The 15,914-nt window shown below is 40.7% G+C and overlaps 1 protein-coding gene across 2 annotated transcripts in view; it reads right to left on the bottom strand.

Moving 5' to 3' along the window:
• Positions 1-866: 866 nt before the first annotated feature.
• FBXL15 (F-box and leucine rich repeat protein 15) overlaps positions 867-15,914 on the bottom strand; it is a 32,712-nt gene continuing 17,664 nt past the window's right edge. For both annotated transcript variants that reach the window (XM_088475626.1, XM_088475625.1), the window contains 2 exons: positions 5,568-6,070; positions 867-1,841 (listed from right to left, as the gene is read on the bottom strand). In XM_088475626.1, the coding sequence (XP_088331752.1) occupies positions 1,652-1,841; positions 5,568-6,070 (693 nt within the window). In that variant the 3' untranslated portion in view covers positions 867-1,651. The remainder of the gene's footprint in view (positions 1,842-5,567; positions 6,071-15,914) is intronic.

The raw sequence follows: 15,914 nt of genomic DNA, 5'->3' as shown, positions 1-15,914 counted from the left end.
GGAATGGCCAACCTGTGGCTCTCCAGCTGTTGTAAAACTACAAGTCCCAGCATGCACTGCTTCAGTTTTGCTATTAGGGAATGCTAAAACTGTGGTAGGGCATGCTGGGATGTGTAGTTTTACAATAGCTGGAGAGCCACAGGTTGGCCAGGCCTGGTTTAGAGCATAGTTTCCCAAACTCCGCCATTACAGTCGCGATTTTGAGGATATATATGGTTGAGTCCAAATGATTAAATCAAATTAACTGAGGTACTAAATAAGTCACATGTGCTCAAACATGGATATCCTTAAAATCTGGACTGAATGGCAGAGTTTGGGAAACTCTAGTTTAGTGGGATACTTGTAATTCCCCCGCCCACATATGGATAAAGGACAGAGGGCATGCTTCATCAGAGATGGCCGGAATTGCAGAGCCGCACACAAGCAGCTGTACAATTCCGTCCCTGTAAAATGCAAATGCAGCAGGATGTGTTGGACACCTCCTTACTGCATTTGCGATCCCAGTGCTGTGACCGAGGTCACAGTCTGGATCAACTTCACAACCGTTGCTCCTTTGGTCAGACTGATAGAGCTGAAGCTTCCCGCAGTCTGCCCGGGTCCTGGTCACTTGAGAGGCCAGGAATCTGCATCCACTGACGCAGACCCTGGCCTCATCCCTCCCGGGAAAAAGGGGGGAATTTCCATTTCATGGAACGATGACCAGCTCCGTCCCCCAAACGCCGCAGCATGATCGCAGAGCCTGTTCTGCAGATACAGAAACATCGGAGATGTACGCTAACTATTGGGTTACTGTACATCTCTGAATCAGGCCCATAGTTCAACAATGCTAACAGGCCAGACTGGTGACTTTTACAAGTGCACTCCTATCTGGATTCTTAATGTCGTTAGTGGCTGTACAAAGTAAAAGAACAGAATCACATCCACAAAAGAGGTGAAATAAGCAGTTATGAAAAGATGATGCACTATACATCTGCATCTCCTATAACTGAAGTGATCCGTGATGTTCACCAAGTTGGAACCAGCTAGCTTATGTAATACATCACCCGTTATTTTAGCATGTTTAAAAACATGCTCGGTACAGTATATTTGCAATCGCATGTTGAGATTCTTTTAACTTGCTGAAATAGTATAATAATTAAAGATAATCCCCTTTTATGAAATCATATTTACAGTTTATTAAATATTTAACCACAGAACACATTAAGCAAATGACTCAACTCTAGTAATCACCAAACACTATACTATTAGTCTGGTCTGTAAAGGAGCCACGCTTCAGGTGCTGCTTGAGTTTAGCTAGAATGAATGGCATTGTGTAAATATATCTTATCTAGTCCTACAGTAATAAATAAACCCATCCGTAGTGTCACCAGCGGGGAAGTCTGCTGTTTGTTGCTCTGTAAAAGGTCAACAAATCAAAGATCCTGATGTGCTAATAATCACCATCAACCTCCCTTTGAATTATGGCAGTAAATCTCCGCTGCCTGCAGCCACAAAGTAATGTCCTCTGTCCTTACAGCACCTTATGAAATGTTTACTGCCAGTATAAAGTCTGGCTGCAGACTGTGTGCCAGTGTGGTAGTGTTATGGCACGTGATTGCTTTCATGTTGGCAGTGGTTGTGGTGAATGAGATGATGCGTTCTGGAAATATTTCTATATCTGCAGGTTAATAAATGGTGCAAATCCGACAACATCCTGTAAGAGAACCAACGCTCTCTGTAAAGGGGGCTCCACATCCAACGTTACATCTCTCTTCCGTAGGTTTCCTAAACTGGATTCAGTCACATTGTGGCAGTGCTTTACTTTGAGGGATTTCAGTTTGGTACAGTATTCTGCTAGGGTCCTGCAGGAGACAAAAAGTATTGTTATACCACAAAATAACTTCTAAATCCTGGGATTAAGTCTATGTGTAATGTTGATGTTTAAGAGTTGCTAGAAATATTTAAAAAGATTAGAAAGACAGAACTATTCAATGAGAAAGGGAGTCTGACCTGAAGAACTACCTGTACTACCAAGGTAAAATAAATGACAACATACTAGCTGGAGTCTGCTACATGCAGCTGTGTTTTCTAGGGGCTCTGACTGATCTGTAATGCACAACTGACAAATCATATATTTCACTACTTTTACATGGCATCTGAGGACAAAGCACCTGTCACATTCTCTCCATTGCGGCTTGTGGTTTATCCTCCCACCTGCACACATTTTTTGGTTATTATATGAACATAGGAGCAGACACTGCGCATTGCCAGGGGAAGGGGCACATTTGGAAATGTCTATAGGTGGTACAGGTTGAGTCTCCCATATCCAAATATTCCGAAATACGGAATATTCCGAAATACGGAATAATTTTGGCATGACTGAGATAATGAAACCATTGATTTTTGATGGATCAATGTACACAAACTTTGTCTAAGGCACAAATTATTACAAATATAGTATAAAATTACCTGCAGGCTGTGTGTATAAGGTGTATATGAAACATAAATACATTCTGTGTGTATATTGGGGTCCCATTCCCAAGATATTTCATTATGGTATGCAATTATTCCAAAATACGGAATATTCCGTTATCCAAAATACCCCTGGTCCCAAGCATTTTGGATATGGGAGACTCAACCTGTAGTACAGGTGTGTGGGCACCACGCTTAGTAAGTACTGTTGCCATCAGTGTGTAGAGTAGCTTTGGTTCTTTTAATTAATGTTTTCAGTATAACAAATTCACAATTCATCTGTAAATATGTTTATTTTTATAAAAGTACAATTGTCTATTCAGCAAACTAAACTGAAAATAAAGCAATCCTTTGTAGGAAGCAACATAATAAAATAATGCTAAATATCTACCAATCTGTCTGACCGCCCATTCTGCTACAATTGGTACTCCTTTTTCAGGACAGTACAAAAGATTCCCCAGTAGCTAATTTATTCCCGCAGATATGTGCTAAGATTAAAATAACTTTGTTCTTAATCATTTTTTTTTTCTTAAGTAAATAACTACCCTGCCCTGAATACATTATTAAAGAAGATCTCCAGTCCTGGAGCCTTGTTCCCACCCGACACCTTAGTGAAAATACATTGAGCAGTTCAAGTATATAGAGTATACACTGATGGGTGGCAGGGCAGCTGAGAGCACAGGGGAGACTGTGGGGGTCAGAGACAAGTTCCCCATGGTACTTTGTACTGTATTTGATAAACTGCGTAAATTAAGATTCTCTAAGGAGTAAAACTGAACACCTTGTTATAATTTTCAGGGGCTCCATAAATGATTTATCACTTAACTTGTGAAACATTAATAGGTATTTCTCCTGGAGAGGAACACTGGATTTAAAAACCAACATTCGTGTGATTATTTATTTAATGGTTTCCGAAAATCCCAATGTAAGCAAACGTAGAACAAAGATTTTGCCTGGAGCCCAAAGCTTATTGTTGCTGGGTAGAAATCACAGCTTTAAATAGAATTACACGGAAATTAAATGCTTTATTTTAACAGCCTGGTTGGTACAGCTTAGACAAATAAGCCACAGTTATATCCATAGACCAAATTATATTGGATGTTCATTTACATGCTGTGATCCTCAATGTTTTATTACTGACCTACTTACTGTACTTCTGAATAGGTTAAGTGTCAGGGGCAGAACTATGGGAGACAATGGAGGCGCCTGCCACCGGGCTCCAGCTCTGAAGGGGCACCTTCTCCATTGTCCACAACATATTCTCCCCACTTAGGGCTGTAATTATATACCTGGAGAGTACCGTCACGGCCACCCAATACATGACACCCATTCCCGGCACCTGAGAAGCCACCATACACTAGTGGAGAGCTCCATGTAAGACCATCAGCTGCTGCCTTCGTCTATCGATAGCCTGTCTGCATGCAAATTGCTACATTACAGTGTCAGCGGCTGTAACGGGGGGGGGGGGGCACCAAATTATAACTTTCTTCCGGGCATCTGGGATGAACTTACGCCACTGTATAGTGTAGATATTACAACTAAACTAAGTGGGGTGGGTGGCAATAAAGACTGGCACTGACAGACGGATAGCTCTGAAATGAGGGCATTGAGCAGGTCATAGTATATTACCTAGGCATCTGTTTACCAGCAAGAAAACATTTTCATACATGGATTCTCTATAGAAAGATAGTACAGCTGTCCTTATCCTGCAGTATAGCATGGCTACTGTGTCTAAAAATATACATGTACATAGATGCTGCTGTACTTGTGTTTAAGACCTTTTATAGGCTTAGGGAAGAGTTGGATAGGCCCCCTCCTCCAATTGTCCCTACTAAAATGACTTTCCCAATCTTCCCCTGCACCTTTCCACCATAACACTATATACTTACCGTGTACATGCGCTTGGCTTAATTGCACCTTCTTGTATTCAACATATTGATAAATATATACTTGGTAGTACATTCTCTAAGTCACTCTTCGTTTGTGGGTTACGCTACTGTAGAGGGTAGTTCCTCAGTCCCTGGACTACCAATCACAGCTTCATAGCATGTGTGTCGCATGCCTGTTCCTCGCTCATGGGGCCAATGCTGAGATCATTAGAAGCACAGTTGCCCACCTCCTGCCTCTAACAACCAAGTGTTACTAGAGGTAGGGTGGACCAAGACTGTCAGTAGCAGCCCCCACTACGCAGTGGTGCATACAGCAATAGGCTGTCCCTGAAGTACAAAGAAGAAACAAATGCTGGAGCAACAGCAAGAGGTAATCTTAAAAAAAAAAAAAAAAAAAAAAAAAGGAGCCCAGCAGCCTTATGCAGGAAACCAATTTGCCTACTGGGTGATCCGGCTCTGAACCACAGGTAAAGCTGGGTACACACCTAAAGATTTTCTGTCCAACCATCCAACTAGTTGATTGGTTGGAATGAAAATCTGGTAATGTATGGGAGTAACTGATGATCAGCAATTTGCTCCTAAATGCCAGAATACAGATGAAATGGTGGTCAGACAAGTTTGTTAAATGTTTGATCTAAACAATTTGTTCTAACAACAGTTTTTGTCCATTTTACAGCGTTTGGGAGCAAATTGCTGATTGTCATTTGCTTTCATACAGTACTTTACCAGATTTTCATTCCAACCAATCAACTAGTTGGACAGAAAATCTTTAGGTGCGTACCCAGCATTACTTATCCAACCGAGCCCTCAGGACAAGCACTGTCAGCCCATCCCTGATGAGGGTTGTAAAGAATGTGCCCCAGTTTGTGTTGGAGCTCCTGCATGTAATGTGGTTGGAGAAGGCAATAAGAATATGGCTTTCCAAAATCAAGGAAAATTATTTGGCTGCTGACTAAATTGGCCTTTTTGTGTGCGTGTACCTGCAGTAAGGAAATTAGTTTGTAGGCTCCACGGGGCATGGACTGAGAGGACTCAATAAGAGCTGCAGCAACTAGGAGTATATAAATCATGGATAATGTAGAAATAATAGAAGATGAACTCTAGCTGTCGGAGAAATTTCTCCCTTGCTTCATACTACATTGCCTGTCCTAAGAGCTGCAGTCTGCTCAAAACACCTGCACGGACTTATAGGGGAAATACAACAAACGGATATGAAAGAATTGTTACCTAATGGATTCATTCTTCACACGTAGACATCCTGTTAAATCGAGGTGCTCCAGATCTCTGCAATTTTTAGCAGCCTCCTCCACAGCAATATCACTAATGTTTGCATTGACAGCCAGTGATAGGGACCTAATTTGCCTGCTCTTTTGCGCCAAGTAACATATTGCGTCGTCTTTCAGCTGACGGCAAGCTGTCAGGTCCACGGCCTCTAAATGTTTACAGTGATCTGCCAGGCTGCGAAGGGAGAGGCAGTCCACCCATTCACAGTGACCGAGGCATATATTCTGTAAGTGAGGACAGCTGAGCGAGATAGCCACCAAGGACTGTCGGGTCAGCTGCACACAGCTGTTCAGATTGATATGAAGGAGATGATGATTCTGCCCGATAACTGGAAGTAGCTCCTTGTCTGTTAACCAGTCAGAACAGCTCCGCAGGTCAATTCTCTGCAATACGGAGTTGTGCTTAACCATATTTGAAAAAGCACTTTTGGGTAACTGTGAGCCAAGCTGTAAGAATAAAAGGTAATATTTTAAACAAATAAGATTTAGTACATTTGTATTCATTTTATTGCAGAACACACATATATATAAAAGTTAGGCATCTCAAAGATATAAGTAATGTCTTAGATGTTCCTAATAAGAGTTTTTTAACCTTTGATCAGGCTAAAGACAAACATCCAATACTTCAAAGATTTTTCAAGCACATTATGAGAGTACTGTAATACATGGATTTTGTGACTCGGATTGGCAGAAATGCTGTTGACAATGTGTTACGGTCTCCTCCACTCGCCAGGAAGGAAATATCACGCCATTATAGTATTCTGAGAAATCACATGGCTCAGGAACAGGTCAGCTCAGGGGTCAGTCAATGGCGAGCTTCATTTCCCTCACTAACAAATCACGACTTGCTGGACAATTTACGTAGTTCATGTAAATTATTGCCTGCGGCGCAATATCAAGAAATGTTTTTAAACATATTCCACAGATTCTGTTTCACTCCCCGTAGGCAATACTTGGCAGGAATGATTCCTTCACACAACTGCTTACGTTGTCAAACCCCTCAGGCAGATTTCCTCCATTGTTTCTGGTCTTGCTCAAAATTGCACCAATTCTGGCTGGCGATTAGGAGGTTCTCCCTCAATAATTTAGTTAATTATATCCCATTTACGGCGGAATGGGCTCTATGTGGAATGGTATCCACCACACAGAGAGTTGTAAGGGGATGTAAAAAGCTGCTCTTAGCTATTAGTGTGGCCGCCAGAAAAGTTATCTTACAAAATTGGATATCGGCCTCTCCCCCATCTTTGCGGATGTTTCAAATTAAACTATTCCATATTTTTAATATGGACTGGATAGAAACCTCATTGAACAGGGAGCGCTTGGCCCCGCGATTTTTTGACACATGGGAGAGCTACCTCTCCACTTTACCAGGGGAATACCAATGCCGAATTGAAGATACTTTGAAAATTACCATGTGGTATGAACAACGGCGACTTTTGGGAGATCTTCCCTTTAGTGCGCAGTGATCACATTGATCTTTGTGGTATCCCCTGGAGGTTGGGTCTTGTTGTCACACGCGGCTCCCCACCCCTTTTCTTTTTCCTTAATTTATTGCATTTCTTATTGCATTGGTTCATCATATTTACTGTCTCTTTATATCGATGTATTGTAATATTTCTTCATTTGTGATAACTATTTCTATATTGTGACTACTGAAAAGGTATCTCTGTTTATAAGTATATCTCATCTCTTGTTTCTATTATGAGACAATTGTTTAAATGTCTATTTAAACCTATGCGACTATATTATTTGCATTGCATACTGAAATTTGTATCACTGATGTTTTTTTTTGGTGCTTTATACAATAAAAAAACTTTATTGGAAAAAAAAAAAAACATGTAAAAAAACAAAAACAAATGAGGCATCTCCTAGTGCAATAAATCGGTGCAATCACCAGTGTGCTCAAAATAATATAAGGTGATCCTGTACCAATTAACGTAGTTCCAGGAATCAGTAATATCAACTGAAGTCTTCTTTTATTTGTCACTCAGAACAAAAGAAAATACGTAGTATAAATCTGTTAAGACATGACATATGCCAATAACAATTAAACATATGCATACATATAAAAACATTTTTCAACAATCTCTCTGCTTTTTAATACACTTTGTCCATCTGTCAACAAGCTTTCGTATTCCCTCATTAAAAAATGTTTTAGGCTGAGCTGCGAGCCACGAATGCACCGCTGTCTTCACCTCCATCAAACGTGAAGCCACAGAGCCATGGCTGATTTGCAACATAAACCACTGTCACTCGTCAATCCAACAGAATCAGTTCACGTGTACGTTCAATGTTCTCATCAGTCGTGGACAGGCGTCCGGCTCCTCCTTCATGGCTGACACTTTTGCGACCTTTGAACTTCTCTATCCATACATACACACTTCTTCACGTCAAAACAGTTCCCCATCCTGTGCACAAAGGGCCTGATTCAGGGTTGGGAATAGAGTGAGATATCTCTCTCACTGTGAACCTGAACAGACCATATTGCAATGCAAGGGGTGTAAATACATACATTTTTATTTTTTTTTACATGTGGGGTAAATACTGGTTGCTTTTGCATGTAGCCCACAAATACTGCACAACTTTATTATTACTCTACAATTTAGATGTCAGTTTGGAAACACTCCTCCCAAATCTAAATCTCTCTGCACAATTTAGATCTGCCCCACCTACAGTGCAGCATGGTTTCACCAAGATGATCAGTTGAGAGAGATATTTCGCTCTGTTCCCAAGTCTGAATCAGGCCCAAAGTCTTTGATAAATATCGGCAGCAGATACACCCTCAGACCACAAAAACTAATCGCTGCACGCTGCTCTTCTTTCATGCAAATCACAAGTGGGGCAGCCATTTTTTTCTTGCACTGCAGTCACAAGTGAACTGAATTAACATTTTCAAACCTGCACAGCAGGAACTGGGGAGGCAGCAACCTAGTACGGAGAGCGACCACCAAGGAAAACGCTATGTCTGGCGCAAACCCAACACCATCCCCAGAGTGAAACATGGTGGTGGCAGCATCATGCTGTGGGGATGTTTTTCAGCAGCAGGGACTGGGAAACTGATTTGAGTCGAGGGAAAGATGGATGGTGCTAAATACAGGGATATTCTTGAGCAAAACCTGTTTCAGTCTGACTGTGATTTGAGACTGGGACGGAAGTTCACCTTCCAGCAGGACAATGACCCGAAGCATAGTGCTAAAGCAACACTCGAGTGGTTTAAGGGGAAACATCTAAATGTGTTGGAATTGGCCTAGTCAAAGCCCAGATCTCAATCCAATTGAGAATCTGTGGTCAGACTTGAAGATTACTGTTCAAAAGCGGAAACCATCCAACATTAAGGAGCTGGAGCAGTTGTGCCTTGAGGAATGGGCAAAAATCTCAGGGGCAAGATGTGGCAAGCTCCTAGAGACTTATCTAAAGCGACTTGCAGCTGTAATTGCCGCAAAAGGTGGCTCGACAAAGTACTGACTTTAGGGGGGTGAATAGTTATGCACGCTGACGTTTTCTGTTATGTTGTCCTAAATGTTGTTTGATTCACAATATTTAAAAAAACACAACTTCACAGTTGTAGGCATGTTCTGTGAATGAAATGATGCACACCTTCAAACAATCCATTTTAATTCCAGGTTGTGAGGCAGCAAAATATGAAAAATGCAGATGGATTGAATATTTTTGCAAGGTACTATATATATATTATACATACATATCAACACAAACCCTCCGATCAGCCATAACATTAAAAATCTCCTACCTAATATTGTGTTAGTCCCCCTTGTACCACAGAAACAGCTCTGACCCCTTGGGGCATGGACTCCTCAAGACCTCTGAAGGTGTCCTGTGGTATCTGGCATCAAGACAATTAGCAGCAGAACCTTTAAGTTGCGAGGTGGGGCCTCCATGGCTTGGACTTGTCTTTCCAGCCCTTCCCACAGATGCTCAGTCAGATTGAGATCTAGGAAATTTGGAGGTCAACATCTTGTTCCTCAAACCATTCCTGAACAATTTCTGTAGTGTGGAAGAGCACATTATCCTGCTGAAAGAGGCCACTGCCATCAGAGAATACCTCTGCCATAAAAGGGGGTGTACTTGATCTGCAACAATGCTTAGGTAGATGCTATATGTCAAAGTAACATCCATGAATGCCAGGATCCAAGGTTTACCAGCAGAACATTGGGAAGAAGGCAAGCAGGCGGACGAAGTGTAATGCTCATTTTGGTGCCTTCGGCGGTGGACAGTGGTCAGCGTGGGCACTCTGACCGCTCTACATCGACACAGCAAGCTGTGATGCCCTGTGTGTTCTGACATCTATCATAGCCAATTTTTTACTTTTTTCACAATTTTACTACATTAGCTCTTCTTTGGGATTGATCAGGTGGGCAAGCCTTTGCTCCCCACGCTCATCAATGAGGCTTGCGCGCCCAGACCTGTTCACCGGTTGTCCTTCCTTGAACCATTTTTGGTAGGTACTAACCACTGCATACCAGAAACAACCCACAAGATCTGTCGTTTTTGAGATGCTATGTCCCAGTTGGGCACATGTTTAGCCATCACAATTTGGCCCTTGTCAAAGTTGCCCAGATCCTTTGGCTTACCCATTTTTCCTGCTTCTAGCACATCAACTTCACAAACTGACTGTTCACCTGCTGCCCAATATATCCTACCCCTTGACAGGTGCCATTGTAATGAGATAAAGTTAAGTTATTAACATCACCTTTCAGTGGTGGTAATGTCATGGTTGATCTGTGTGCACACACATAAATACATATATATATCACACAAACAACATACATATCACACACACACACACACACACTAAGGAATGCATTCACCAGGGCATCTCTTCAAGGTTCAAAAACTGGAAAAACCTACTTTAATATTCACACCATGATTAAAATGTCAAGAGGTCGACGTTTCGACCGCACAAACGCGTTCTTCTTCAGGACACCACAGGTGAAACCATGTCCTAAGACCGCGTTAAAGTAGGTTTTTCCAGTTTTTGAACCTTGAAGAGAAGCCCTGGTGAGTGCATTCCTTATGATATGTATTGTATACTGGTAGCTTTCAAGGACCATTGAATGGTCACCCCAGGCAGCACTATTGACCGCTTAAAGAGAGTGCTGACCTTTGCTGGATATAGATGAGAATATATATATATATATATATATATACACATACACACATATACATACAGTCAGGTGCATAAATATTGGGACATTGACAGAATTTTCAGATTTTGGCCTCTATTCACCACCACAATGGCTTTGAAATGAAACAAACAAGATGTGCTTTAACTGCAGACTTTCAGATTTAATTTGAGGGTAATTACATCCAAATCAGGTGAACGGTGTAGGAATTACAACGGTTTCTATATGTGCCTCCCACTTTTTAAGGGGCCAAAAGTAATGGGACTATCAACTCAAAAGCTATTTCATGGACAGGTGTGGGCTATTCCCTCATTATTTCATTATCAATTAAGCAGGTAAAAGGTCTGGAGTTGATTCTAGGTGTGACATTTGCATTTGGAATCAGTTGCTGTCGACTCTCAATATGAGATCCAAAGAGCTGTCACTATCAGTGAAGCAAGCCATCATTAGGCTGAAAATCAAACAAACCCATCAGAGAGATAGCAAAAACATTAGGTGTGGCCAAATCAACTGTTTGGAACATTCTTAAAAAGAAAGAACGCACCGGAGAGCTCAGCAACACCAAAAGACCCGGAAGACCACGGAAAACAACTGTGGTGGATGACAGAAGAATTATTTCCCTGGTGAAGAAAAACCCCTTCACAACAGTTGGCCAAATCAAGAACACTCTCTAGGAGGTAGGTGTATATGTGTCAAAGTCAACAATCAAGAGAAGACTTCACAAGAGTGAATATAGAGGGTTCACCACAAGATGTAAACCATTGATGAGCCACAAAAACAGGAAGACCAGATTAGAGTTTGCCATACAACATCTAAAAAAGCCATTATAGTTCTGGAACAACATCCTATGGACAGATGAGACAAAGATCAACTTGTACCAGAGTGATGGGAAGAGAAGAGTATGGAGAAGGAAAGGAACTGGTCATGATCCAAAACATACCACCTCATCAGTGAAGCATGGTGGTGGTAGTGTCATGGCGTGGGCATGTATGGCTGCCAATGGAACTGGTTCCCTTGTATTTATTGATGATGTGACTGCTGATAAAAAGGAGCAGAATGAATTCTGAAGTGTTTTGGGCAATATTATATGCTCATATTCAGTCAAAAGATTCAGAACTCATTGGACGGCGCTTCACAGTGCAGATGGACAATGACCCGAAGCATACTGCAAAAGCAACCAAAGAGTTTTTTAAGGCTAAAAAGTGGAATGTTATGCAATGGCCAAGTCAATCCTCTGACCTGAATCCGATTGAGCATGCATTTCACTTGATGAAGACAAAACTGAAGGGAAAATGCCCCAAGAACAAGCAGGAACTGAAGACATTTGCAGTAGACGCCTGGCAGAGCATCACCAGGGATGAAACCCAGCGTCTGGTGATGTCTATGTGTTCCAGACTTCAGGCTGTAATTGCCTGCAATGGATTTGCAACAAAGTATTAAAAAGTGAAAGTTAGATTTAGGATTGTTTAGTTTGTCCCATTACTTTTGGCCCCTTCAAAAGTGGGAGGCACATATAGAAACCGTTGTAATTCCTACACTGTTCACCTGATTTGGATGTAATAACCCTCAAATTAAATCTGAAAATCTGCAGTTAAAGCACATCTTGCTTGTTTCATTTCAAAGCCATTGTGGTGGTGAATAGAGGCCAAAATATGAAAATTCTGTCAATGTCCCAATATTTATGCACCTGACTGTATATACAGTGTGTGCGTGTATTTATATATATATAAAAATGTATTTATTACACATACATACCTTTTTTTTTTAATCTGTCTTTAAATTGCAAGCAACCAGGTTATTATGAGACATGGGGCTTGGACTACATTGGGTTTCCAGGTTAAGGAAAGGAAGATCAGAGAATGATGCTATAAACTTCAGGTAACATTTCTGTTGCTATAATGGTCAAAAGGGATTTGGCTTTCAGCAACCATTGTAATTAATTGTGTGGACACTGCGGAATAATTACAGTGACTGACTGATGCTGTGCAATGGTCCTTCCAGCTTACAGTATAATAAAACTATTACAATGGTTTCATTAAACAAAATTGTAGACTGGCTGGTTTTCATCCAAACACAAGACAAGACTTCATACATGTGGCTTTAACATATCGCATAAGCAACCAACAAACCACATTACTATGAAGGTTAATTCAACCTTTCCTACTAGCCCGTCACCAGCACTAACTCTTCTAGCGATTGTGTAACTGACTTATTCAATTGCTAGAGCATTGTTAAAAAGCTCAGACCCAAAATAGAAGTTAATTCAATATAAAATGCTTCTTGTAAACATATGTACGGTAAAAGTCCTCATATTACAATAGGAAAAGACAGGTCAGTATCATGTATGGAACTTCCAGATCTACCACACAGCAAATTATGAAGACACAGATATTTGTAAATCATATAATATAAATATATCAAGAAAATTATGTTCTATTTAATAGCAATCATTGATTTGTTTCAGGAATCCAAGCTAGCTGTGTGTGATATTGGATTTCTCTATTATCTAACTGCCTGTGTCAGCTCTGTAGCAATATGTTTCAATCAGCCGAGCCACCTACTGCTCAGTATATAAAAGGTCAATGTCTTTCGTCTAATCTCACAGAGAAATGTCTGACTCTTATAACATCTTCACTGATAACCTGCCACTACACCGATGATGAGGGACATAACTCTACACCTTCCTTTCCAATTACCTTACTGAATAATTATCCACTGAGGAGAATGAATCCCTGTGAAATATTATTGATTGACTCATATCACACAATTGATTCTACTGTGAGAGATATGTATCTCATGGTTTTATGCCCGCGTTTCCTTCAGTAGGAGAATGAAAAATGTATCACAAGCAATAGAATCCGAAACATTCACTAACATGGAAGTTAAAGGACTAGGGATAAATGTGAAGAAACTTTTATTATAAACTTCATGAGAATACATAACTTTATTTTCGTTACATTGTAGGGGGAGTTAAATTAGCCGCAGTAATTTACCGCGGTCTAATTGATCCCCTGGTACTATTCAATTAGCCCAGAAGGCAGCCCGCAGGCTAGTTAGGATTTTTTCCTGCAAAAAATCCCCAATAAATAGCCTATTAACGGGTGCCGCGACTATCAGTAGGTCTGGGAACTTATCCCAGATTCTGTGTGCTAACAGCCGTTACCAGGGTAATTTAACGGGCGAGAAAAAGTGGCTCTAACTGAATAGCCCCAGGCATTAAAGCCTGAGGCTACCACCCTTTTTAATTTCCCCCCCCCATGTCCTTTCTGCCTCCACTTATATTTACTTTATTTTTTTCTACATCACAGTTACAGCTCTTCATTAGCAGGATGAGGGTTGTCACATTTTTGTGCTGGATGTGAGTTTATCATGGTGTGCTAGTAATGCTCCGATCACACTTACTGTATACTGCAGGGAACACATACAGTGACCATCCAGGACATATACTCTTAGCAATGTACACACTATGCGTTCTGTCATTCAATCAGCCGAACGACATATCGCATAGTGTATCTGTACGTGAGTACAGAGAATAGGTCTGAGAACAAAATCGTTCACAGACGTATGACGTCGGCCCTGCAGCACAGTCTATGCAGATATATTGTTGCATCTGGCTGTATGTATGGGCGACCCGCCGACCGCCCGTACACTTGCTGCAGGGACTGTCGGTGACTGACATCTCAACTAGGGGGGGAGGGGAGGGGGGGCAAATTAAAATGCCTGTCCAGCTGTAATGTCCGCACAAACATATTAAGCAGCAGATTGGGAAGTGTGTATAGGCTTACCAATCGGCCTCCCGGTCGGTGGACAAGTCGGCCTGGTGCGTACAGTGGCATCTGCCCCTTACATAAACAACACTAATGAAAAACAGATGTAACAAAACCTCAGATTTAGTGAATCCTGTAGATTACTGTAGTAGTCCTTTAGTGGTTTGTGATAAGTGAGCTTTAAGCTGCATACACACACACACACACAACGATTTGTTAAACGATATCGTTTGAAAAAATCATTCACTTTCTGAGTCAAACGATGAACGATTATCGTCATGCGCGTTCACGTTTGTAGTTTAGTCAGACTTGTCAACTCAACGATTTTCATTAAGGGAATATGCAAAAAGAGTTTGTAGTTCAAAAAAAAAATCGTTCATTACACTTTAAAAATCCGACAGATAATCTGACAGAAAATTGTTCAGAAAATCGTTGGTAACAAAATCGTTGTGTGTGTATGCAGCTTAAGTGTTGCAATTGAAAAAATTAAGATATTAACACTAATTTGTATCCAACTTCACATTTGTGACTTTGGTCCTATGTATAAGAAATATATGCAAATGATGGGTTTTTCATTTGAATATATGCTTAAGGGAAGAAATTACTAATAATTTATTGCAATAATCATCAAATTCACATGGTTGATGCCAAGCCTGAAAATATTCTTTATGTGAAGCAATAAGGTTACAGTGAATTATGGTGGAGTAATGATTCATTGTACAAAATACATTTTTCAAAAACATAATCTGTGCCTTAATACCTACAAAAATACTCATGTAAAACAATATTTTACTGGTACAGGGTACAGGACACGATAATATATAACATGAGAAAATGTATGAATTGGGGAGAATTAAAAACACCAACCCCTTCATAAGGACACAGAAGGACTAAGGGGGGGGGGTGTTCAAGCCTTCTAATGAAAACAAGTCTTTTATCTAGTACCTTCTATAAAATGATAGCTATAATCTTATTGCTTGCTATTGGCATCATCTCCACTTGTGCTGTTTGGAAGGTTTGATAAATCTACCCTTTAGTTCTCAGTTACTCCTGAGCTGCGGTCATTATCCCAGTAGGGCCCACATAGCACAGTACAGGTTGAGTCTCCCATATCCAAAATGCTTGGGACCAGGGGTATTTTGGATAACGGAATATTCCGTATTTTGGAATAATTGCATATCATAATGAAATATCTTGGGAATGGGACCCCAATATACACACAGAATGCATTTATGTGTTATATACACCTTATACACACAGCCTGCAAGTCATTTTATACAATATGTCCAATAATTTTGTGGCTCAAGCAAAGATTGTGTACATACATGAAATTCATTTATGTTTCATATACACCTTATACACACAGCCTGAAGGTAATTTTAT

This window comes from Taudactylus pleione, unplaced genomic scaffold (assembly GCF_031769625.1).
Source record: "Taudactylus pleione unplaced genomic scaffold, aTauple2 ptg000016l, whole genome shotgun sequence".
Classification (NCBI taxonomy): Eukaryota; Metazoa; Chordata; class Amphibia; order Anura; family Myobatrachidae; genus Taudactylus; species Taudactylus pleione.
This window is presented reverse-complemented; position numbering and strand designations above follow the sequence as displayed.